This window comes from Haemorhous mexicanus, chromosome 1, assembly GCF_027477595.1.
Source record: "Haemorhous mexicanus isolate bHaeMex1 chromosome 1, bHaeMex1.pri, whole genome shotgun sequence".
In the NCBI taxonomy this organism is placed as follows: Eukaryota; Metazoa; Chordata; class Aves; order Passeriformes; family Fringillidae; genus Haemorhous; species Haemorhous mexicanus.
Window position 1 is genome coordinate 34659163 of NC_082341.1, and position 24342 is coordinate 34683504.

At 41.2% G+C, this 24342-nt stretch overlaps 1 protein-coding gene across 4 annotated transcripts in view; it reads left to right on the top strand.

The window, feature by feature from the left end:
• Positions 1-23617, top strand: part of CREB5 (cAMP responsive element binding protein 5) — a 258281-nt gene extending 234664 nt beyond the window's left edge. For all 4 annotated transcript variants that reach the window (XM_059845603.1, XM_059845608.1, XM_059845597.1 and 1 more), the window contains 4 exons: positions 8913-9236; positions 14408-14635; positions 15583-15691; positions 16839-23617. In XM_059845603.1, coding sequence (XP_059701586.1) covers positions 8913-9236; positions 14408-14635; positions 15583-15691; positions 16839-17002 — 825 coding nt within the window. In that variant the 3' untranslated portion in view covers positions 17003-23617. The remainder of the gene's footprint in view (positions 1-8912; positions 9237-14407; positions 14636-15582; positions 15692-16838) is intronic.
• Positions 23618-24342: the final 725 nt, after the last annotated feature.

The window sequence follows — 24342 nt, forward strand, 5'->3', positions numbered from 1 at the left end:
CCTACTACATGCTGTACTGGAGTGCATGTATTTAAAAAGCCACTAGACATCCTGTTTTCACAGCTAGGTAATTGGAAGCTGTCTGCTGAATTAAAATGCTATTTTCATTCCTTTGAGTTAGATAAAGAAATAAAGCTTTAAAAAAATGTAAAATAGCCCATAAGTACCCTCTCATTTTATATGTCCTTGTAATGTACTTTATATTCTAGTCATTTCTTCAGGAAAAAAAAAAAATCCATGAATGCTTTAAAAATGTTTCAGGAATCACTTACCTTTAGAAGTGAAGAATTAAAAAAAACTTCACCTGAAACTGCGTGGTGATGAGACAATGTCTAATTACCTGCAGTGAATTCTCCAGTCAGGCCAAGGGGCTAATGAACATCAATACTCTTCCACAGAGAGCCCTGGGATCTCTAATGGCTGTAAGTGGTCAGGGCTTCAGTTTTACATTTCAGAGTCTGGTTGGTATAATCTTGAAACAAAATCTACAGACCAGATCGTGTCCTCTGTGCTGTGTGTGTGTGTGTGTGTGTGTGTGTGTGTGTGTGTGTGTGTGCGTGCCCTTGAGCACTGCACATCTGGGATGAAATCAAAGGACTTTTAAGTGCACATGTATCCGATTTCTGGCTTGCTAGTAGCCCTTTAAACGTGCTGGGTTTAATCCAGGAAAAACGAGTATTCAAAAATCACACCAGTGAAAGGAAAAAATAAAACCCCAAGTTTTATGTACTTGGATGGCATTTTTCTTTGAATATGAATGACTCAATCATAATCAGCCTTAGTGAGAGGTGGGTGATGAAAGTTCAAAAATCTTCTGACAGGAAAGACTTTGAACTTGCCCTTCTTGTGTTCTTGGTGTGTGTTTTATCCGCATGAGAGGGAGAAGGAAAGTAAGCAATTTGAATTGTTATCAAAAAGCTGAAGTACACATTAAGGGGTCTCAAGGCTTCAGAGCAGTATTCTGAAGGGAGAAATTTCTGCAGTGCTAATCCCATCTGATCTCTGAGTACAGATTAAAATACACAAACCTAGTGTTCCTTGCGGTGTTAGAGTGCCCTGATTTGAGGATTTGCTCTATATCTGGCTTGTATAGGAAATTCCTCAACTTCCTCTGAAATAAATTCCCACTTTTCTCATTAAATATAATCATAAATGTTCGTTGTGTTCTCAGGCAAGATATATATATATACACACATATAGCAATGCAAGCACTGCACAAACACTTTCCACTTGCATTGTCCTGGAACATGGAAACATGATTTTAGAAACTTAGAGCATTTGCAGGAGTGAGAAAGACCTGAGCTGCAACCCCTTTGCCAGATACTTTGCTAAAAGTGCTTTATGTCCAATGTGAAGAAAGAATCTATGGTGCCTCACCTTGGGAATGAGCTTTAAAATGGATCTAAGAGAATAGATCATAGATCATGAAGATGAGCGGTACAAACTCAGGTTCCCCTAAAGCCAAGTTTTCATAGTGTCTTACAGGGTGTGATTAACACTGAGTGATTTTATTGCCACCTCTTTTTTCTGTGTTTTCTACAAGTGACAGTGTAGCATGCATGGGAATAGCCCATAGATTACCCTGGAGGACTAAGTTAGCAAAAGACTGACTATTTGGAGAACAAGAATGTTGATTTGATATGTGCCTGCCTACTCATAGCTTGCAACTCAGTCCCACTTTCTCTTGGTGGAATGGGGGATTGATTCAGAACTATAGAGGTGAGAAAATGCATTAATTGAGATAAAGAGAGTTTATTAGGTAAAGCAAAAATCACACAGAAGCAAAGCAAAACAAGGAATTAATTAAATTCCATGAGCAGGCAGGTGTTCAGCCATCTCCAGGAGAGCAGAGCCCCATCAACCATAAAGGTCACTCGGGAAGATAAACGTCATCACTTCGAGCATCCCTCTCTTCCCTCTACTTCCCCTCACTTTATATCCTGAGCAGGACAGCAGATGGTATGGAACATCCCTTTGCTCAGTTGGGTTCAGCTGCCCTGGCTGTGTCCCCTCCAGTTTCCTGTGCACCCCCATCCTGTTGGCTGGTGGGGCAGGACAAGAAGCAGAAAAGGCCTTGACCCTGTGCAAGCCCTGCTCAGAAATAACAAAAATGTTGCAGTGTGTTATCAATTCCATGTTCAGCACAAATCCAACACACAGTTCCATAGTGGCTACTATGAAGACAATTAGGTCTGTCCCAGACAAAATCAGCAAGCAGGTAATCAATCCCCAAGTGTCAGGAATTTTGCAGTCAGAAACGGGCCTCTCCAGGGGTAGGTAGCAGCTAAGTAGCTGTTTTTCTTTTGGACTCTGGCACACAGTGGGGAAATCAGTCAGGAGTTGGTTGTATTTTTTGGATCCTTCCATTGGTATTGTGTGTTGAAATTATATGACACCATTTGCCAGTAATAAATCACTTTGCTGTCTTTTGTGTGATTACATAATTAAATATCCCTTGTCATGGATACACATGGAGGGATTGACTTAGACTTGGTGGGAATTAGGGGTTTGATTTTTTTGAACTTTACATTTCCTGACTCCTGTGCAAATCAAATCCAGTTGTTTAATACTGATTTGAGAAATGATTCATGCAAGAAATAGTATATGGTGAGAAATATAAACCATGCTTTCAGTGTATTTTCTGCCTTAATAATAATTTACTTGTTCATTAAAAATGCATGTAGAATAGGAACAGAGAATTTAGTCTTTTTCTAATCCTTAAAAAGGGGGTGCATTGCACAAGGATACTGGTACTTATCTCTTTTGCAAGGTGTTCTGAGATTAGCAGAAAGAAATTGCTGGGTGGAGCTGGGATGTAAACTCACTTAGGTTTTCTGCTGTCCCTGGAGCCGTGGCTGTTCTCAATGAAACGCCATCACCAGAAGATGGCAGTTCCAACAGAATACCCTTGGGCCACCCTGGCTTCGACCTGCAATGGATTACTCAAAACTGGCAGTCATGCGCAGAGCCGTCCATCACTGGGGCTGATGTCAGCGGGCAGCGTGGCTTCTCAGAGCTCCCCCATGCCCCTACTCAGGGACACTGGGGCAGCTCTCACAGCTGAGCCATCCTTGAGCAGTGTGGTGTCTATTAGTTTTATTGCTGCTTTGATTGTTCGCAGTTGATTCTTGCTGCTTTCCGCTGAAGTTTAATTCAGTTTGCATTTGGAAATACAAAATACAAGGGAGAAAATTTTTTTGTTGTTTTTATTAGAGGCTGAGCTGCACTGAAGGCTGGATGATGATCCATTCATTGTTCATGTTGTTACAAAATCCGACTAAGTGGGGAAGCAAGCACAAAAGGAGGGGAAAGTATAATTCAGATTTGCCAAACAGCCTGAGAATAATTCGAGGATTAGCAATTTGGCACTGTTTACTGGCGAGTTGTGAATTAAATGTATCCCACTTTTCTCTTTACATTAGTGTAATGTGTCACTTCAGTTCTGGATTTCATGTCCTTCTCACACATCTTACTCCTCCTTCTGTCAATAGGCAGCACTGTATTTTACTGCACAAGAAATGTAGGAGAAAGCATTTAATGTGGCATCAGAGACTTTCTAACTGCCAGTGTCTGACATGTGCTCATAATATCTGCAGTTTGCTTATTGAGTGGAGATGAATCGCTTCCAATTTACTTTTATGAATGTGAGCGGAACATTTGCGAAGAGTGGTTTCTGTTATTTACACTGTGAAATGCTTGTCAGCAGCCAAGTGTAAAAGACCTGAGTGACATTTATGCTAAGTTCTCTTGTTGCAGTCATGGTTAAAGGAAAGGATAAAATTCGGTGTGATGCTCTGAAATGCACTGGGTGAAGCTCTGTTCACAGCTTTAGCTGTTACTGGCTTAACTATGTATCTTCATTTTGGGTATGATGCTTAGAGTTAAAAGGAAAGTTTCACTATTGCAGATGAGAAAACAATATTAGTGACACTGAAGTCAATGGTATGCTTGCCATGAAGTTTGGCTAATCAAGATCACTCTGAGGTTGCTACTGAACTGCAGATGTGTGGCAATGCTTGATGTCTGTAATCCTTTCTGATTTCCCACCCCTCTCTGGACTCTTCTGTCCCCTGTGGGGAACTTATTAAACCCTTGTATTATAGGGACTAGAATCACAGCCACTAGTGCAAGAAAATATCTTTGAGATCATATTTCATGTCCCTTCCAGGGTCTGATATAATCTCCTGATAAGAATATACCAGACATTAACTAGGTAGTGAAGCTGGTCTTGTCTCTTTCTAATTTAGTGGGATTTGGACATGCAGACCAGAAGGGAAGACAGCTTTTTTTCTGAGTGCAGCAATGCATACTTATTTGGAACAATTCAATCCTATTCAAAACCAGCATTCCATGTCTGTCCCAGCCTAAAATTCAGCTGGGTGTTATAATAGCTTATTGTTTGATGCAAGCACAGAGCACCTGTAAAATTGAAGATTGTTATCATTTCTCAATTGAGATGAATGGGACAAAGTTGTATTTTATAGCCATATACAGATTTTGACATATAACATGTATAGCTCCTTTTAAATAGAATGTTATATAAATATTATAAATATTGATTAAATATTATAAGTATTAATATACACGTGAAACCCAAAAAATTGTTTGCATTTTTAAATGTGGGAAAAGCAACCTCCAAATTTACAGGTTGGATTTGTTTTTTTTTTTCTTTTAACAAACTGAAAAAATTGCTGTGCGTTTTCCGCTAACAATTTTTAGAAAGAAAGGTAGAGCAAAAACCAAGCCAACTTTGAAATACATGTCACAATTGAGGAAAATTAGAAAGCAGCAAGATTCAGAATAGCAGAAGTATTAGGGAAGCTGATACTGTTTTTCATTCAGGATCTCAAATTCTTGAAGGCTATTTTTGGCAGATTTGGGGTTTGTCCAAAGATGTTCAGGGTATAAGTCAGGATCTATGTTAATAAAAGGAAACACCAAACAATTAACTGCACCATGATGTCAGTCTTTTAGGTGGAAGAAGCACTGTGAAAACGCTCTTGTTTCCAAAAACCCCCAATACCCCAGGTGCAAGGATAACTTCTTTGAGGTGTTACCTTCATATAGCATTTAGTGGGGTAGCTTCAGAGTAAATGTGTCAGTTAGGGCCATTGCCACAAGGAACAGTTCTGTGTTCTGTACAGGGAACACAACACTCATACCTGTGAAGCACCAACACCCACTGTTTCCCTTTCCCCCTCAGAAGATGACAGTATATGTGCTTCTGACTTCCTGTAGGATCAAAAGGGAATTTTATTTATTCACTTGATCAGAGGCAAAGCAGGCTGTCCTCTATGAAAGATTTCTCTTGCTGTCTGTGTCACTCACAGTCACATATTGAAATGTTATGACTGAGTGGAAATCAGCTATAACTGATGTTGGCCACGAGGTTACTTTGATAAAATAATAAAAATAATCAGTAAGGGCCAAAAGGCATGAAAGGTGAGAACCTCCATTACATCTTGGCTTGGTGGGGATTTTTTTTAAGTTGCCTTATAAAAGGGAGAAAAAAGGATTGTGCCCTGAAAATCACTAGTATGAGTTTAGTATATATTTCATGTTTAGGTGAAGGCAGGTCTGAGTAGCAAGCCCTCTGTTTCAGGCCCAATTTGCAAACTCCCAGGTCCCTGTGGGCTCTGGTGGAGTCAGTCACACAGTTCCTGAAAAAACTGAACGGCTGCAGAATTGGATCTTGGGTTACCATTTCATTCTAGAGGGGATTTGGTGGTGTCAGTCCAGTAAGCTCAATTTTTATGCCATCACATTTTATTTGACACTAAACTAAAACAGCTGCTTGCAATTAGCACACATGAAAGAAACAAAAACAAAACTGCAGCCTGCCCTTCAAGCACTACACATACTCAGTGCAAAGAGTTTACCAAGTTCTGGTGATTTTCCCTCCCTCTGCTCTATCTGAAACATTGAAAACAATTGATCTCACTGAAGACCAAATGAAATAAAATGTTTATCATTCCCTGAATGTTTCTGATTGGCAGCAGTGACTGGTTATTGGAAAATTTAGGCTGCTCCAGATGTGGGCATGAACAGGACTCTCGCCGCTGTGGAGCTGATCTAAGCATGAAGTTAAAGGGAGGCAATGGCTGTTGCTGCCCTGGGACAGGATGATGTAGAGAGCTGGTTTCTTACCAGGATTGGGATCCAGGGCAGCTGGCCCACCCTCCCATTGGGAACAGTGAACAAGGAGCTTGTAAAATACACAGACCAAATGGAAATGACCCCTACTGACTGAAACCAGCTGCATGTCAGACCTCTCACTGTCTCTCTTGATTTGCTATCTCAAATAAATGGATGTGGTAGAAGGGCTACAGAAAGAAAACAAAATAATTTATTCTTCTTGAAGTTGCACCACACTAGCAAGCTTCAGTTTTTACAGCTGAAAAAAAAATGTTTATTCACAGATTAAGTTTTTCCCTCTTTTTTTTTTCACTTTGAAAGTCTGCAGTTTGAAAGACATACTGTAGTTCAGTTTCAGAAGTCTTTGACAAATAGACATGGTAGATTTTGTAAAGTATTTGTCGCATAAAACTGCTGGCTAACGAGAGCTTGGTTGTTTTGCATTTAGATTCAGAAAACAAAGTTATAGCAGCTTTTGTTAGTGCTTTGTCTTAGATGTGCATGGTGGCTCAGCTCCATGAAAAACATCTTAGTGAGTTTTGAAGAAACATGATACAGAGAAAGATTTGACTTATTGATGTGGTTTTGCCCGTATCTTTCCCAATACACTCCTGGGTAACACCAGTTATTCTGAGCATTGTGAGGAGCTGCTTGAAGTAACCATGGTAGCACTTGAATTTAGGAACAGTTAAGGACAACAGCTTCTCCAGTCCTCCATTTGATGCCCAGGATGGGTTACTGCTGTTGACATTAGATTGCCCTCTGTTCTGACTTCAGAGGTAGAGAAGGAGGTACTTAACCTCACTGTCACCTTTGATCTCTAATTTTGAGAAGATCATCAGGATGGGACACATGCCATGCAGTTATGGTTTGATAGACTTTTTTAAGGAAACTTCTTAAAAGACGTCAGTCTAGACTTCATTCTTGCAAACTCACATACTGATGAGTTTTGCAAATATATCTTATTTTTTTAAAGTATTGGTCAGCCAATTGATCATTAGTGAAAGAAGTCACCAAATTTAGAATAATAGATCTGTTAGAGTGTCTCAGTAGAATGACCTTCATAAAGTCTAAAAAAGCACATGGATACAAAAACTTGAGGATGACACTTTGAAGTGAATGTTACTTCTTTTTCCTTCTACAACCTTCTATTTTTTCCTGTATTTTTCTTTTCTTTTTTTCCCCCCTTAAGAATTTGTTTCTTTCTCACTAACAGTTGTACAAACACAATACAGTAACGGCTTTGAACATAGAAGCCTTTACCTGTGGCCTTGCAGTGTTGCAACAGCCAGATGTTATTTCAATACAAAACAGATTGCAATCCCCTTCTGTAGGTTCTGACAGTCCTGGCACTCTTTTTGCTTTAAAGATAGAACCAAAATGCAGCTCAGCCTGGCCATTGTTCCTCTGCTGGCATTTTTTGGCTTATAGGATCTTCTGACAATCATCTGTGACCCACAGATAGATACTATTACAGGGAAAAGACTCACCTCTGTGCCTCCTACCATTCACCTCTCTGCCTCCTACCAGTGCATTTTTTGTACTGACTGTTCTATGGAGAAATCTCCTACAGATGAGTTCTCTGCTATTCATTCTATTCACTGCCTGGATATGATGTAGTTGATGGGTTATTCCAATTGTGCTGGTTTGGCATCAAGTGATACCATGCACCTCCTTCTTTTCTTTTTTATCTTAACATTTTCTGCTAATTACTGGCATTAGTGAGAGTAAATCAATTTACTTCTTTGAAAATATAGAGTTAAAGAGGTCTTGGGTGGCTTCCTGTAGGTAATGTTCTATGTTGACCAAGAAGCAGAACCACAGATATGAAGGAGGTTTCTAGGGCTTTGGAAGAAACTGCTCTCCTAGCTGGCATCTGTGAGGTTCTACCTTTGGCATACTCTTGTAGGAGGCCAGCGATTTTAGTAGTCCAAGGGTTAGATGACACCAGCAAGGTGTCAGTATGCCAGTACACGGCTTTAGGATGACCCTGTAATTGTGCTGAAAGGGAACTTTTTACTCTGTATTTCCGCAATATCCTTTGTACACAAAGGCCCTATGCTGCAGTCCAAAATGTTTCAACCTTTCCCATTGGCTTTTAGTTGTGTTCAGGTAAAAGTGAACAAATCCCACTGGTACTAAGGAAAGTTTTGATCTGGTCAGATTCCAGGGCCTAATCAAGTGGCATGTGGTGTACAAAACAGAGAGAGGTTAGCATGTGATAAAAGGACAACACACAATTGAACTTTTCAGTAAAGAAGGAGGATCAGGTTGAGGCCATCCTCATTTTTTTCCCATCTTTCTGATGAAAGAACAGGTTGGGTACTAGTATACCAGAATTTGAAAAACACATCAATATATTTTCCAGTGAGTCTTATCTGAAGTAAAAACAAGATGGGCATTTTGTTGTGTCTTTATTTTAATCAGACTTTCATTTTTAAAAGTTGTGAGAATACAAGCTTGTTGAAGGTAACTCTCCAGAGCTGGCCAAAGAGAGAGACAGTTATTTTTCTTCCGAAGCACAGCAGGAAATGTGTAACTGTTAAATTTCAATTCAGACATTTTAATCTTTAAATATTTGCAGGGGAAAACTAGATTAGACCCCAAGAATACGTTCTTTTTCAAACTGAAGCAAGATGCCTTTTAGCAAGGGAACAGCAAGAGAAAAACTAAATAAATCTCAAAACACAAGACCGGGCACCATTTCTGCAACAGCATTTCTGATTGGTCAGATCACCATGTACGAATGTTGAATTTTCTGCCTTGTTCTGTTCCAGAGATTGAAGGCAGCACTGACTCATCATCCTGCCGCCATGTCGAACGGGAATATGAACACCATGGGCCACATGATGGAAATGATGAGCTCACGACAGGACCAGACACCACACCATCATATGCACTCACATCCTCATCAGCACCAGACACTGCCACCTCACCATTCATACCCTCATCAGCACCAGCATCCGGCACACCATCCTCATCCTCAGCCTCATCACCAGCAGAACCATCCCCACCACCACTCCCACTCGCACCTTCACGCACACCCGGCACACCACCAGACCTCACCGCACCCACCACTGCACTCGGGCGGACAAGCACAGGTAGACCTTCATGTCCTACTCCATCTCTGAGTTTTGCTGTTGGGTGGAGTTAAAGCCTGATCTTAGTATTGTTTCTTCTTGCATGCATGTCTTGTTAGATACAAGCCCCTCAGGCTGCTAATAAATGTTTGCTAATGGTGATGGGGATGCTCAAACTTTATTTAGAAAATGGAGTGAAGCAACAGCTTGTTTTGCTGCCTAATTTACTAGACATTTGTAATTTCTTACTTTATAAGGAGCTCCAAGGCTCTTCAGTGCTCTGAGCTCTGCAGATTGCCACATACCCTTTTATGGATGAGGTTTATTACAGAGATTGGCACATCATATATGTTGCTTAATGTGCTTAAACCTGAACTTCTCAGGCCAAGATTTAACAAACTGTATGAGTTCTACCTGCAGAAATACATAACAAAGTCTTTAGTGAAATGAAATGGCACTGGTGTGCGTGTGGCCAGGGGCAGTATTCAAGACTGGAGATAATAGAGGTAGTTCTAAGTAAGGATACACTGGCTTGGAAAAGATTAATTGATCCAGACCCTGTGAAGAGGACAGACATCTGCACAGTAAGAGAGAAAGATTAGCTGTGAGTGCAGCCAGTACTTAGTGCTTGTTGTGGCAGGAGAAGGAAGAGGATGAAGCCGGTCCAAGGAGAGAGAATTAAACAAAGAAGGCAATTTAGACTTGTATTCATGTGACAAGTCAGTGAAGGTCTCCACTGAATGAGATGCAGGACTCAATTTTTTGGACCAGGTAAATCGGCTTCTGCAATTTGGATAACTCGTTATCTGAACTGAATGTTTCTTGAACTAATGTGCTAGTGAGCACAAACTTTAGCAGAGTCATTTTTAAGAGGAGTTCTATTAATGTCTTAAGATGATAGGCTTCTGCATCAGGATCACACAAGAAAATAAAGCTATGGAGGCAGTTACTGTAACATGTCAGGTCTGGAGAGCAATGTTAAGGAAGACAAACAGGCAGTGCATGGAATGTGAGGACAAAGAGGAATGCCAGCCATAAGAAGTTCAATCTGTGAAGTATTGTGTTGCTTGCAAATACCTTTCAGACAAGCTCTTAGAAAACATTAAAGAAAATTAGAGTATTTGGCTGGCATCCCAGTGTCCCACAACATTAACTATTTACTAACATTTAGCTTTATTACTGCAGAGGCTGCAAGCACATGGGATCTCCCTAAAGTATTTGCTAATGTAAAATGAATTGTCAGCTTTAGAGAAACAGTCTAAGTAAGAGCAGCAGACTCCCCTGTGAGAGGATGTCCATAGCTTTCCTAAGTTTACTTCAGTTTTTACTTTGCGAATTCAATTATTTTCCCATCTGTTAATGAGTTATTTTCCTTGGAGTTGTTTAAAAACTCCAATGAAATACATCATCTCGTATCAGAGAAACCAAAAGTAACCTGATTGCTGTACTGAAGATCATTGAGAGAGTAAGGATAAAGTTGTGCTTAGCCGATTGAGGACTCCACGGATGAGATGGCGGAAGCCACTTAACTTTCACTGAGGGGTTAAGAGGATAAACATGTTAATGCAGTTGAGGGCATAAGATTCCAAGGTATGGAGCACTGCTGCAAAACATCCACAACACCACTTTAAACAGATGAGGAGAAAACTACTGGGGAAAACAGCTACCATGGGGAAACAAACCTCACAGTTTTAAGGACAAGATCAGTGAACCTAAGGAAGATCAGCCTTCCTCTAGACCCACTTGAACAGGGACCTTGACTTTCTTACTCAGTTAGGACAGCTTCAGCTTCTTGTGCTTTGTGTTCCATGCTAGCTGGCATCACAAAAGACTCTCAGGCAGGCAAGAAGAGATACAGGCACATGGGTAGGTGGACTGACTGGCAGCCACACAGCTCTGTCAGGGTGACTCTGTGTCCAGTACTACATGGTCTCTGCAGCTGGATCTGTGCAGTCAGATGACCCATGCACAGTATGTCGCTGGAGGCAATAGACCCCATGGGAGATCAAGGAGATCTTCACCCTGTCCATGGGTGTGTCACCAAAGGGATCAGACAGAGGGTGATGGACTAGGAATCCCAGGGTCAGTGGCTTCCCCAGGCAGCAGAGCTCTTGTTGTGCATCTGTTCCTCTAGTGCAAAGGCAATAGTGATTTCTGAGCAGATGCACTGGAGGGGGGAAAAGAAGGGCTTGCTAAGTAATAACCACATAGTTATTACTTTCAAAGCTCATCCATAGTCCCCATGGTAATGGCCTCTTTGGGGATCAGATTGCTCCAGCAGACGTTAATTTTATGGTGCGATTTTCTAATTATTAACCTCCTTATCCTTCTGAGCCAGATTCTTCCATTCCAAACCACCTGCCAAATGACAGCATGGTCCATGCTGCTGAAAGCTGCATACTCCCATGCCGAGACTGTTGTTATTCTGCACCATGCCCTTCTGTAATGTTAGAATTAATTTCATGCTTTTCAGCTACCATTTTGATACACAGGAGCCCAAGGCATTATGTTTTCATAGAATGAGTGAATGGGTATTAGTATTGTGGCAAATTGCAAAGAACAGAAGTAAATATTGGATAAAAAGTAGAAATCAGGTTCTGGTACGTATCTTTCTGAGAGAGACAGATATTTTACCAAATTCTAGCTATGCTGACTCAACTACTATAAAAATCAGTGTTATTCTGCATTGATCCTCTAAGGATTTCTTTATATCAAGCTTGGCAGAGTGATAGTTCAAGCAGAGTTGTGGTTTGGATGCCGTTTCATTCTCTTAGCTGTCCTATGTTTGTCTTCATGATGGATACCTGATTAGCATCCTCTAAGAACACCAAAATTAACCTACATTTTTATATTTAGTTCATTTTCTTTCTTATGTCCTAGGCAGGGCAATGATATCCTGCTAGAGAATGCTGTTTAGACGGTTACTAAGATATAGCCTAACATATTTCAGGGTTAAGAGCTATCAAGTAAAAGTCAGTTAATTATCCCACGTGACATTATTAGTGGAATAATGGCAGCCCTTATAATTAATATCTTCCTGAGATGGAGAGAAGATTTTGTTGTTCTGAAATTGCACTCTGACTACCCAGACACTGCCTGATATATTCTGAAAACAAAATTACTCAGTAGTTGTTCAGGAGAAAATGACCACATAAGAGGAATTTAAAAGAAAATAAATCGTATCATTACCTTTTTCTGCCTTTGTACCAGACTTCACCGAGACAGTTAAGAAACAAGAATTTTTAAAGCTGAATGGAAAAGGAGCAAAAAGGGATAAGGAAATATAAATAACAGATCTCTGAAGTCTGGAAAGGTGTTATGTATGGGAAAATGAAAGGTCTTTGATGAGATGTTGACATTAAAAGGTACTTCTGAGACCTCTGCACTCAGACATGCTGTTAAAGAGGCAGCATGCCCGGCTCTGGTGGACTGGGAGCAGCTGGAATCCCTTGGCAGCGGTCTCCTGGCAGAAGGCAGGGGATGCTGGTGAGAATGGGGGATGTGCCCACTGCAGCTGCCATGGACCTGGCACTCCAACCCTCAGTGTGGATAGCATGTTGAAGATTGTATCAGCAAACATATGGAGTTCATGCAAGCTGAAATTTTCAAAATCAGTCAGAAAATGTGGGTTGACTTATTTATTTTAGAAGGTTATTCTTAAAAATTTTTTTTTCTGCTCCTGTGAGAGAGATTCCCTGATGGTGCAACATAAAGCTGAGAATAAGTTTGGCTTTATGCAAAAAAGCATTATCAGATGTACAGAATAATTACACATAAAATTGCCACTGTAATTGCCACAAGTCAGCTGGGGGAGGGAGCAAACTAGATTCTAGACAGAATAGCCACGTCAACTTCGCAAGACTCAAGACGATAGTATCGTTTTAATTGAGACAGACTGAGGTGTTAGGCAAACATGTTAATTGCAGCAATTGAAATTCAGGGCTCAGTCTGACAAAGCACTGAGTTCGTCCACTCCCCGGAGTCAAAAGGAAGCACCTTGGAGGTTTGGGTCTTTGCCAGAACAAGAGGGTTAATTTTGAGTCAACAATTCCAGTTTCCAGACTGTTCCAGACTGTGCAGGAGCGGCAGCAGCAATGTAAGCTGAGTGTGAGAAATAGGATCCATGGACTGGGTTCCCAGACCCCAAGCAGAGGGAGAGGGTGTCTCCAGAGCCCCATAGCCTGGGTGCCACAGACAGGCAGGAAAGTAGTCCAAAAGCCTATTCCCAGGGAGTCAAACATTAAATCTGGTGCTGGTTCCTGACAGGGATGTGGGAATGTTCCATCTGCCCACGAGTCAGTTGGAGAATAGTTTATATGGCACTGCCCCCACCATGCACCTTCTCTGTAATATTGTGGGCCAGTTACTCTCAGGAGCAGGTTCTATACTCCCTTGTACTTGAAAAAGCATAAATACATATCTTTTTCCATAGTTTTGTAGCAGGGGACTGGATGTGGTGTTCCTATACTCTCAAAGCCAGGGATAAATTGAATAAAAACAAGAATAGCGTCCACAGCACAGAAGTCAAATGGAAACTGGTAAGAGGAATATCCCTTATCCACACAGTGCAGGGACATCAAAAGATAGGTTCAAGTTCAATTCATCAAAACACAGATTCAACCTAAAGACTTTCTTTGCCCACGAGGGGCAGTGAGGTCGGCTGCCTTTGTGCAATCCAGCCCACAGCTTCCCAGCTCCATGCAGGCATAAAGAGCTCCACAGCTCCTGTCTCCAGAGATGGCAAAGATAGAGATAGGGATGGTGAAGCTTGGAAAATATAAATGGCCTAAAATTTTAGGCAACTAAAATTGGGGGGACAACGGGAGAAAGAGAGACACAGAAATTAGACCACTACAGTCCTTTGCTTTGATTAAAACAGATCCTGAGAGAAACTGGACACTTCAGATTTGAAATAGGTGGTGGCAGAAAATGCATCTAAGTGAATGCTTTTAAGAACTAACTCAAGGGAGAAAAAATATTCAGATGATCATTTAAAAAAAATCTCTTCGACTATGGCAGGGATTTGCCAGCAGCTCCTTTCAGTGGCACCTGGTGCAGCTTTTGACTTGAGCCTGTTGCAGACCTTGCTGGGGAGCAGGCAGAGTGTGTGCGATTCCCCTTCCCATTTCAGCATCCCTCTCTGTAACTTCCCCCCCTCAACACACCCTGCAAAACATCTTCTTGCCCTGCAGGTTTCGCCGGCGGCACAGCAGATGCAGCCCACGCAGACGGTACAGCCACCACAGCCGACTGGAGGTCGCCGGAGGAGGGTGGTGGATGAAGACCCAGATGAGAGGAGGCGGAAATTTCTGGAAAGGAACCGAGCTGCTGCCACGCGCTGCAGACAGAAGAGGAAGGTCTGGGTGATGTCACTGGAAAAGAAAGCAGAAGAGCTCACCCAGACAAACATGCAGCTTCAGGTGCGAGCCACTGTCTGCGCCCCTGAGGACACAGAGGGGCTCTTTGTGCTTGACTGACGGTGCCTTTGGGGCTGCCCCCGCACAGTCAGCTCCTAGTGGGAGCTCAAGCACAATCAGCCTGTTAATCAAGATGTGTGTGCTTCAATTAAAGAAATAATTACATTTTAGCAGGATAAGCCAGGAAAAAGCTGTCTTGGGATTTAGAAGCCTTCACTAGATGGAGTTGTGTTTATTTTCTTTCCTTGTCACTGTTTCTTGTGGGGATTTTTTTTTTGAAGTGCCATTAACGTGTCTGTAAAAAATTTCTTCAGAGCATGGCATGCAGTTAAACCCTCATTCAAAGCCAGCGAGATAGAAGCACAAATAGATCAGTCTATCAGTGAAGAAAGGTAGATAGATGAAAATACCACGAATATGATGATAAAAACCTTTCTTACAGTGCTGTCCTTCTTATGGTAGGCACAGTACTTCTGCTTCACGCAGAGATGTGCCTGTGTGCTGCCAAGGGCAGAAAACCATTTGTAGAATGGCACTCCTCCAAAACATTCGCCCACAAAACTCAGAGGTGTGAGCAGCACCCAGGCACTGGCTGCAGGTGAGCTGTAGGTGACAGCAGTCCTGCCCCTGAGCATGGTAACACGGCCTTTGCCCCCACGGGTCTGCCCCTGGCCTCACGCAGAAAGCCCCAGTATTTCTCGAGTAGACTGAAACATTGTCTTAAGTATCTCTGGTGCTGCGAAATTAGTTCATTTGTCAGACTGCCTTCAGAGGTTACAAAATAATGTCACTGACAATGTTAAAACAAACCTGGCACACAAGCTCCTGAATGCCTTTTTTGCTCAGCTCATTCAAAGTTACGGAGCAGGTTTTATGTTCTTGGGTAGAAGCTTTGTGGAATAGCGTGGTTTAAGCTTTGTTGCTAACCAAAGTCTCTCTTTCCTCTCTAGAACGAGGTTTCCATGCTGAAAAATGAGGTAGCACAGCTGAAACAGTTATTGTTAACACATAAAGACTGTCCGATAACAGCTATGCAGAAAGAATCACAAGGATATCTAAGTAAGTAGCTGGTATGTTTGCGCTGTCTCCACACTTCTCACAGGAAAGCAAACCTTCCAATTCTTCCCTCCAGAACCCTTTCTTGGTCATGTTATCACTTGAGCCTGTCTTCTCAAACATCATCCGAGCCATCCAATCTCCTGCCCTTATTTATCCAGCCCCGCTCAAAACCAAAAAAGCCCCGGTTTGCATCCCACACAGCAGAGCTAGTCTTCCCCACCCCTCCTTTCGGCAAGGAGATGCACACGGATGGACGCTCACTCCCCTGTGGAGGATCCTGCTTGAACTCACAGCTCCAAACCTGCAAGAGTCCTCCTGGGCACGGCGCTGCCAGAACCTTAAAATAACTCTCAAAAGGAAAGTTAAAAAGGAAAACATTACAGTCCCCTCCAGCGAAAATGGTACTGTGCTCTGACAGTGGCACAGACCAGGCCTGGCGCAGGTTTTCAAGGTTTGTTAATTCTTTTTTAACTCTCATCTTTCTTTTTTTTTTTTTTTTCCAAAAAATTCTCAGCTAGCAGAGACATTTAATCAATTGTTTCTAGTTGATGCATTTTGGGAGTGTAGTAATTTAGCGACAAATTCTCTGTTTCATTCTAGAACGGTTCAGAAGTGCCTCAGGGCTTGCTAGATTGTGACATTGTCTTAAAATAGAGCCCATTTCTGTCTCCTCTGCATCACTATGCATCTGTTTCTTTAACAGTACTCAAAGAAAAAAACACATAATTGCATTACATGCCTATCAGCTGTTGCTTGAATTAGATTTTCTGTGCTGCAGTGCACTGCACTCTAATTTTGATTCCTGCTGGAACAAATAAAGCATTTAAGCATCCCAACTCATTTTAAAGACCTTCAGATATCAGACTTTTTATCCCAACATTAGTTTCAGTTATTAGGGCCTTGGACATTTTTCAAGACTCAACTCCTGAAGTCAGGTTGAAATCAGAGAAGCTAGCTTGAAAAAAAAAAGAAAACTAAAACAATCTTAAGACAGAGAGTGTTGGCTAACTGTAATTATATTTTGAAATCCTGGACCTTGTGCATGCTTCAGGTCATCAGTATTTCCAAGAGGATCACTCAGCCTAGGTTTTTTACTCGGATGGAAAAATGAATGTGTGTTGTCTCTGTGCCCTCATTCCCTTCCCAGGTCCCGAGAGCAGTCCTCCTGCAAGCCCAGTCCCAGCTTGCTCCCAGCAGCAAGTCATCCAGCACAACACCATAACGACCTCCTCTTCCGTCAGCGACGTCGTGGGAAGCTCCACTCTCACCCAGCTCGCCAGCCACAGAACAGACATCAACCCCATCCTTTAAATGTGGTTGATCAGAAACTGCTGGGGGAGTGTGGTACCGTATCAAAGCATCCTCTCTGCTAAAGACATTTGCAACCGTAACTCAAGCCTGGAAGATTCCTCAGTTCTTGAAAGACTCTGGCTATTCATTTTTATAGTTATTAAAATGTCTTTTATACTTAGTTACATAAAAGGGAGTTACGCAATTAATATTCTATCAGCTTGAGAAATGCTTTGGTGCTTTCTCCATTTTTTTGGTACCAGTTACTTGTTTATAAACCTAACTGTTTCTGTACATAGTCATGTTTCCTTCTCACCAGTCTAGCCTGCGGCCTCAGAAATACGAAGTTGTGTTAAACTGCAGCTTGTTAGCCAATGTGAGGCATGAAAAGTATTAAACAGAGTCAAACATAGGTAACTAGGAGTAATTAGGCCATAAATATAGACCGAGGGCATCTGCTGACAGCATAATAAAAAAGAGTTAGCGTTGTGCTATCAGCAGACCGCGTCTCGCATTCAGAGCCTCTTTCAGAGCAGTTATATAGGATGTGGCTTCAGGACAAAATCAAGCCCAAATAGCGTGCTCTTTTGTCTAGCCCTCCCCCTTCTCCTCTTTCCCCTATCCTGGCCTTTTTCTCCTCCAGTTATTCTCACACCTTCCTTTTCCCTTCCCTTTTCATTTTCCAGCTGTTTTTTTCCTTGCTTTTTTTTTTTTTTCATTCCAAGGCTTTCTCGCTGCCCTTTTTTTTCTCAAAGAATGGTAATGAACAAGAAAAACTTCAAGCCCACCTAAAAACTGTCGGCACGGCTGCTGCTTTCACTAGGTCTTCACCAGCAGTTGGGCTGCGCCAAGCATTTGACTTTTAAAAAATACAAATGCTCCTGATTTAGTGTTTTTAATAAATAGGGAAAGGTGAAAACAGCGCAGCCGCAGGTGAAGCAGGATGGTGAGCCAGCTGTGTTGATGCTAGCAGCCCTGTAAGCTTCTGTGGTGCAGTAGAGGCATAGCGAGCAACACCTGAGAGTCACAGCAATTTTTTGCACTGCCAGTCATTAATGTAGGAAAATCCATGTAGTATATAATAATTCAGAAAAGTTCTGTTCCCTAACCTGGTTGCGTTGTTCTAGCAACGAAAGCTAAGAGCCTCAGGCTTCATGGGCTATAAATGAGAAATAAATCAGTGTAATGGTTCTGACCAGTTGGAAAAATGCCATTTTTAATTCCCAGGGAAAGACCTGCTCTCTGCAGGCATTCCTTTAAACGTTCACGGACTGATCCCAAGCTGGCAGACAGCAGTGTAGCTTCACTGACTTTAATGGCACTTAACACCCGCTTACCACGGGTAAGGAATTGTTCTTTAGGACGCTAAATAATTTTTAGAAGGCACGCAGCGGCTAAAAAATGCTGCAAGAATGCCAAGTCCCACACTTGGGATAAAATACAGTCCTGCAGAGAGGGTCTGGAAAAGAGCCTTATGCTACAATTAAGGTTTTTGTTCGGACTCTGAGCCTGCCCCTCAGCACAACTGATTTGCATCCCCGAGTGGTCCCAGTGATTGATGGGAAAATCAGACAGAGATGATGCCAGTTAATTATGCTGCCTTGGTGTATATTGAGACCTGATTTTGCTCTCAAATCTGTCAGAGGCAAAACCTCCTGCTGCTCACCCAGGGAGCAAGCTGAAATGTTCAAACATTTTGAGCTGCATCTTCAAGAGCAAAATTCACATTATTCCCAGCAAATCCTCTAGCCCCGAACACACGTTGTTCTGAAGCAAAGCTCTCTTCCTCAAAGACTGTGTCTTTGGTCTTTGGAGAAGTCATGAGTTTTAAAAGGGTGGGTCTTCTCTATGCGGGAGGGAGAGTGAAACAACTGAAGTGTGAGAAGACTCTGTAAGGAGCAGGGCCTGTCTGGAAGGGAAAGCAAATTTCTCAGCATCAGTCATTGCCGAATTAGTTCTTATCTTGGTGACTAACTTTTTATCAGAATCCTTTTCTTTAACAGCTCGCTTTCCATTTATGCAAATACATTCAAAAGAAGAAGATTTTTAATGTACAGTGTAAATCTTGACTTGATTATATAGTCTAAGAACCAAAAAAAAAATTATGAAAAAATACAAATGTAAAGGATTTTCTATTATATTTTAGACAAACATATACTTTTAAAGTGTTTTAAATACTGAATCTATAATTTTTTTTAATCTCCAGTTGTAATAGCTAAATGGTTTTGCTTCATCATGGCTCCCAAGAGAACTTTTTTCAAATATGCAGTTGAGAGAAATGTTCCAGCTGAGTATCCACTATGTGAAAAACATAAATAAGCATTTCCCCCACATCTGAATTTCATCATTCACCATCTAAAAGGAAATGCCATTGCAGGGTTAATTTAAAAAACTTTACCTCTATATGGGTAGCACTTAAATACATTAAAAAATAAAAATCAAAGTTGTTGGTAATATTTGAATACCCAGTTGAGCTACACTGCACTTGAATTACGGTTTAGCTTCATTTTATTCAGTCTCCTCAATTAAAATATTTAGCTGTTAAAATGAAAGCCTCTACATTAAAAAGAAAAAAAAAAGGAAAAAATACAAAAAACGTTGCCTAAGTTTTGTTAAATTCAGCAGCTTGACAGTTTGACTGATGTGTATTATATATAGCTCAATTATTTCTTTTTTTAATGCTAACTAGGCAAGCCAACCACACATGTTGGCCTAAATGTGTAATTACAATGAAATGTCTCCTCTCTATACTATTGGCCTTTAGGTATAATCCTTGCTAGTGATGTGGAAATAAGTAAAGGATGAAAAGCTATTTGCTATTGCTTTTTGTAACTCTGCTGCAGGTTCACAGGCCAAGACAACATGCAGCATATTTATATCGGCCGTATCATTGGGAAAAGGACCAACCATACCAGGCACCTTATATTATTCATCAGATTTGCTTCCACATTAAAATGCTCTTGTTTTCCAGGGGAGTGATCCTGCAGCCTTTCCTCAAGCTGCTGGTCCAACCAGGCACTGGAGGCTGCCTGAGCAAGGGCTGTGGGAGAAACCCAAGCCCTCTGTCTCCAGGATGTCCTTCTGCCATGTGGTCAGTGGCAGCAGACTCTTCCTAAGCACGTCACTCTAAATGCACTTCCTGGGCTCTTTCCATCAAGGAGGAATCCTGCTTTTCCACGAGCTACTTCTAGAGACTGCTCCACTTTCCTCTTGCCCTGCCAGTCCAGCCTGTTGCCAGGCTCACCAGGCTCTGTGCCCTATCCCACTGACAGCGAAGGACAACTCTGACCACTTGCATCATCCACTCTCTAGGGCATTTGCAGGATGGTGAGCTCTGGCCAGTGCCTTGTTCAGGAGGAGGTGTTACCATACCATAGACAGCATCTTGTGGGTGTGACGTTGGAAGCAGGCTGGAAATCTCAGCCACGGAGAACTGCAATACTTTGATCAGAAAGAAATGATGCTGCGATCCAGCTCTGGCACCCCCAGCCCCCATTCCCCAAGTCAATTTATGCAAGCCATATTCATAACGCTGCCTGTGGGAGACAAGTCGTTTGTGTGCTATCATGGTGTGTTTTATAAGGACAACAACGATGATGATGATTTATGGAGAATTTCATGCTATTGGGAGTTAATTCCTGCTATAAAGCTAAATGTCTGCTGCCCATATTCTGAATAGTGGAAAGTCAATGGTTCAGTGCCTCAGTGTATGTGGATTTAGTGTTAATGACTCAGTCCTGTTAACTAACAAGCCAGCTGTAACTGTTGTTAAATGCCCAACTTTTGAGGATTCATATTTTTTTAAGCAACAATATTTAGTGTTGAAAACTAGCCTTTTAGTTTAGGCAAAATGTGCTTTTTAGCAGCTAATACCTTTTTTAAAAAAAAAGCGTATAGAGTGAATTTATGAAAATTCATGAGGACCAAAGCAATTTTAAAACAGGAATCTATTAATTTAGTATTCACATAGAATTTTATAAAGTATTTATTAATAAATGTTATTTTAACACATTCCATTTGAACAGTATTCTTGTACAGAATCTGTTTGTCGGTTTTTTTTAAAGTTACAATATTAGTTTTGCAATAAACTACTCTAGGCGTGTGTGCATCTTAATCTTTCAGGGTCTCAAGCAGAAGTCATCCATCTAAGATGGAACAGTTTGCTGAGGTCAGTTGTACAGAAATTCCTAGAATTAAATGTTTTCCTTGAAGCAGCATCTGCTTTTTTTGTTGTTGTTGTTTGGGTTTTTCTTTTTTTTTGGTAACAATGAAACAAATTATAAACCTTCAGTTGTTTCCTTTGTATTGCAAAATGTGCTTTCTCATTTTAGAAAGCATGAGTCAACGTATAACTGGAAAGCCTGTCTCTTTTTTTCTGCCTTTTTTTTTTAGGGCTGATTTTATACATCACCACAGAAGATCTAACCCCATCCTCATTTCTTGTCTAATATAACATGGTGAGTTGCACTATACTGCCTTATCATTGCCTCTTCAGTCCTCTTACTAAGCAGTTTTCCTTAGATTTATTTAGATCATCGAAAGCTCCATTATACATCAGAGAAAATTACTAGAGGGGGAAGAAGAGAAAAAAATTGATCTGTAGACATAAAACCTAAACTGTGCCTATAAAACAAAAACAGTTACAACTAATTAGTATCTTATTTCTACATTTCAATTATTTATATTCTTTTAAAATTGCACTTTAGCTCTTGCTCTCTTTCTTGCTCTCCCTTGTTGAATCATTTATAAATACTCTTGTAAAAGTTTTGCACCAGATACATTTATATGCTTTCACTGGTGGCATATCTACAACTTGTCTCTCACACCTGCCCAAGCGGAGAAGGTGAGACCAGCCAGTCTGCAGTGTGACCTAGACATTACACCCTCTTCATGACAGCATATAAGTGTTTTATTATGCAATGTGTGCGATGTGAGGCAGCATTTAAGCTACATTTATAATCTCTCATCCCAAGAACCAAAGTGTCCTGTATATCGTAAGGTCAGGAGACTGGCTCTGTTGTGCATTGTGAGGCACTTTGACTGTTGTCCAACTCACAGTAGCTGCAAAGCTGCAGTGGTAACAGTGGCCATACTATGTATTAGAGTTCTGAATCAATAAAATATGTTGCCTTATAACTTGACTAGGGACAGCACCTTTAAAAAGAAAAAAAAAAGAAGAGACAAAAAACTTCTAAGAACAAATAAAAGCAATAAAATCTCAAGCGATTTGAACACCAAAAAAAAAAGGTTCAATTTTTCAACATCTGAAATCATCACCTTACTGCATAGACAAAAGAGACTGTTTACATCCATAACCTCTTTTTGTTGGTTTTTTTTTTTCCAGAACTTACAGTTATCTCAGTTTTATCAGTGGCTTTACACTTAAGAGCTAAATTGCTCACCATTATTGGTTTTCCATAGCTTTCAAAACAACTTTATAGCAAATCCTAAACTGCATGAGGCCAAAAATGTTGGTGTTCACACACACTCAGAGACAAGATTGATTCTTTAAGTGGAAGTCTGATCCTTTCCCAGGCTCTCCTTGGACTGGAATCAATAACTGCAACTCATTATATTTAGACCAATGTGTAATACCTGGGATTCAGGATCTCCAGTTCTACATTTATGCAAGTTAAATGTTAGCATTGCTGAGTTTCACCTGGTGGAACTGTTCACAAAGCCCATGGTCAGAGCCTGCTATCTGATGCCGTGAGGGTCTTAGACCCAAATATCTTTCTTGACTGAAAATCTGCATGACAGCCTTCTGAATGAAGACTGAAAGCTCCTTCCAGCTTTGCAGAAACTGCAGCAGTGTCCTGGGGTGAGGAAGGTAGGAGGATTGATTGGGCATTGCAAGGGAAATGCTTCCCTTGCTGGAATCTAGGAAATTTCTGAGAAATAGTTTCCCCACCCCACGGAGCTGACATTGCAAGGAGTTCCCTGACAGAGATCACCTTTAGCATGCTTCCACAAGACAAACTACTTTGCACGAAAGGTGTATTTGCTCTTCTGAGTAAGAACAATTGCCACTGAGAGATTTGCCAAGGATTTTATCATTGGGACCCAAGCGTTTCCCAGCCCGTGGCCGTAACTCTGTATCCCTCTCTCTGTAGCAGCTCTCTTCAAACACTGGGTAGCGCTCATCAGTGAACATTGCTTCTTTGGACTATTGACATTGTCCTGGTTTTAAGGAACTTTTAGCACTGCTTGGAGTAAGCCTAAACTATCGAAGTTTATATATAAATATATATATATATATTATATTAAAAAAAGGTGCTGTCACAGTAAGTTTTGGGCTTGAGGTTGTTTGTATTGTATGCAAAGGTTTTGTGTTTGTATGTCTGTTTTATTCTGTAAAGCAACCACCTTCCTTACTGGAGGGAGATACTTTTTTTTTTGGTACATAAATGTAAATACTTGCTGCAGCATTTAATATGTTTAATTTTATGTTAAGCTTTTTGTTGCATTGTGAACCCATTATTGTTACAAATGGACAATGAGTTCATTGAGACTGTTCAACTAGGTCAGATTTTTACATCTCTTTCTAGCTAGAAGAGAAAGGATTTTTGTGCATTTGTACAAATGTTAATAATATCACTGCAATTCCAATATAATAAAGCACTCAAATATAAATAATTCCAATAGTTTGTCTGTATCTATACTCCAGACGTTTTACCATATGCGTAACTCCTGCAATTAAACCAAGCTATTCCTCACTGATTTCTAGTATGACCTACAACCCCTCATCTCCCTCCAAACTGGAGGAGGACCACGGTACAGGGCACACTCCTATCTGGTGGCAGGAGCAAGGTGCTGTGCAGACCTTACAGCTCAACATTGTCCTCCAGCAGCCAAGTTGACTTGGTAAGAACAAGTTCTCTGAACTTCTTCCAAGCAGGGAGGCTGCAAAGCCTCAAACAAAAAGACTTACGTGGTGGAGCCTGACATGAGGCCTCCGCATAAGGATGAGACAAGCTGTTACTTTACTTTTCCTTGCAGCTGGAGTGTGCTTGTATCAAAATACACTCCATGCTTGTTATCCCGCCAACCTCTCGTCTTGCCAAAAGCTGCCTGGAAATGGATTTCCTGCTGGGCTAATTAGCTCTAATTGTGATGCCCCTGTTATCTTGCCAACCTCATTTCTCACTATAAATTGGTCGAATACAGACCTTGGCACAATAATGCGTAAACTGTAATCTAAAGTTAGTCGGGATGAACCCATCTCTCCAGTGGGAATTAGATTAGCTGTAGATTAATGCAACTTGATGTCTTGCTGGCAGTCCCAGAGCGAGGGCCTGACCCAAGCGGTGCAGCCTCGGTGACAAGGACCAGCCTGCCTGCAAGCACTCTGTGCTGGTGTC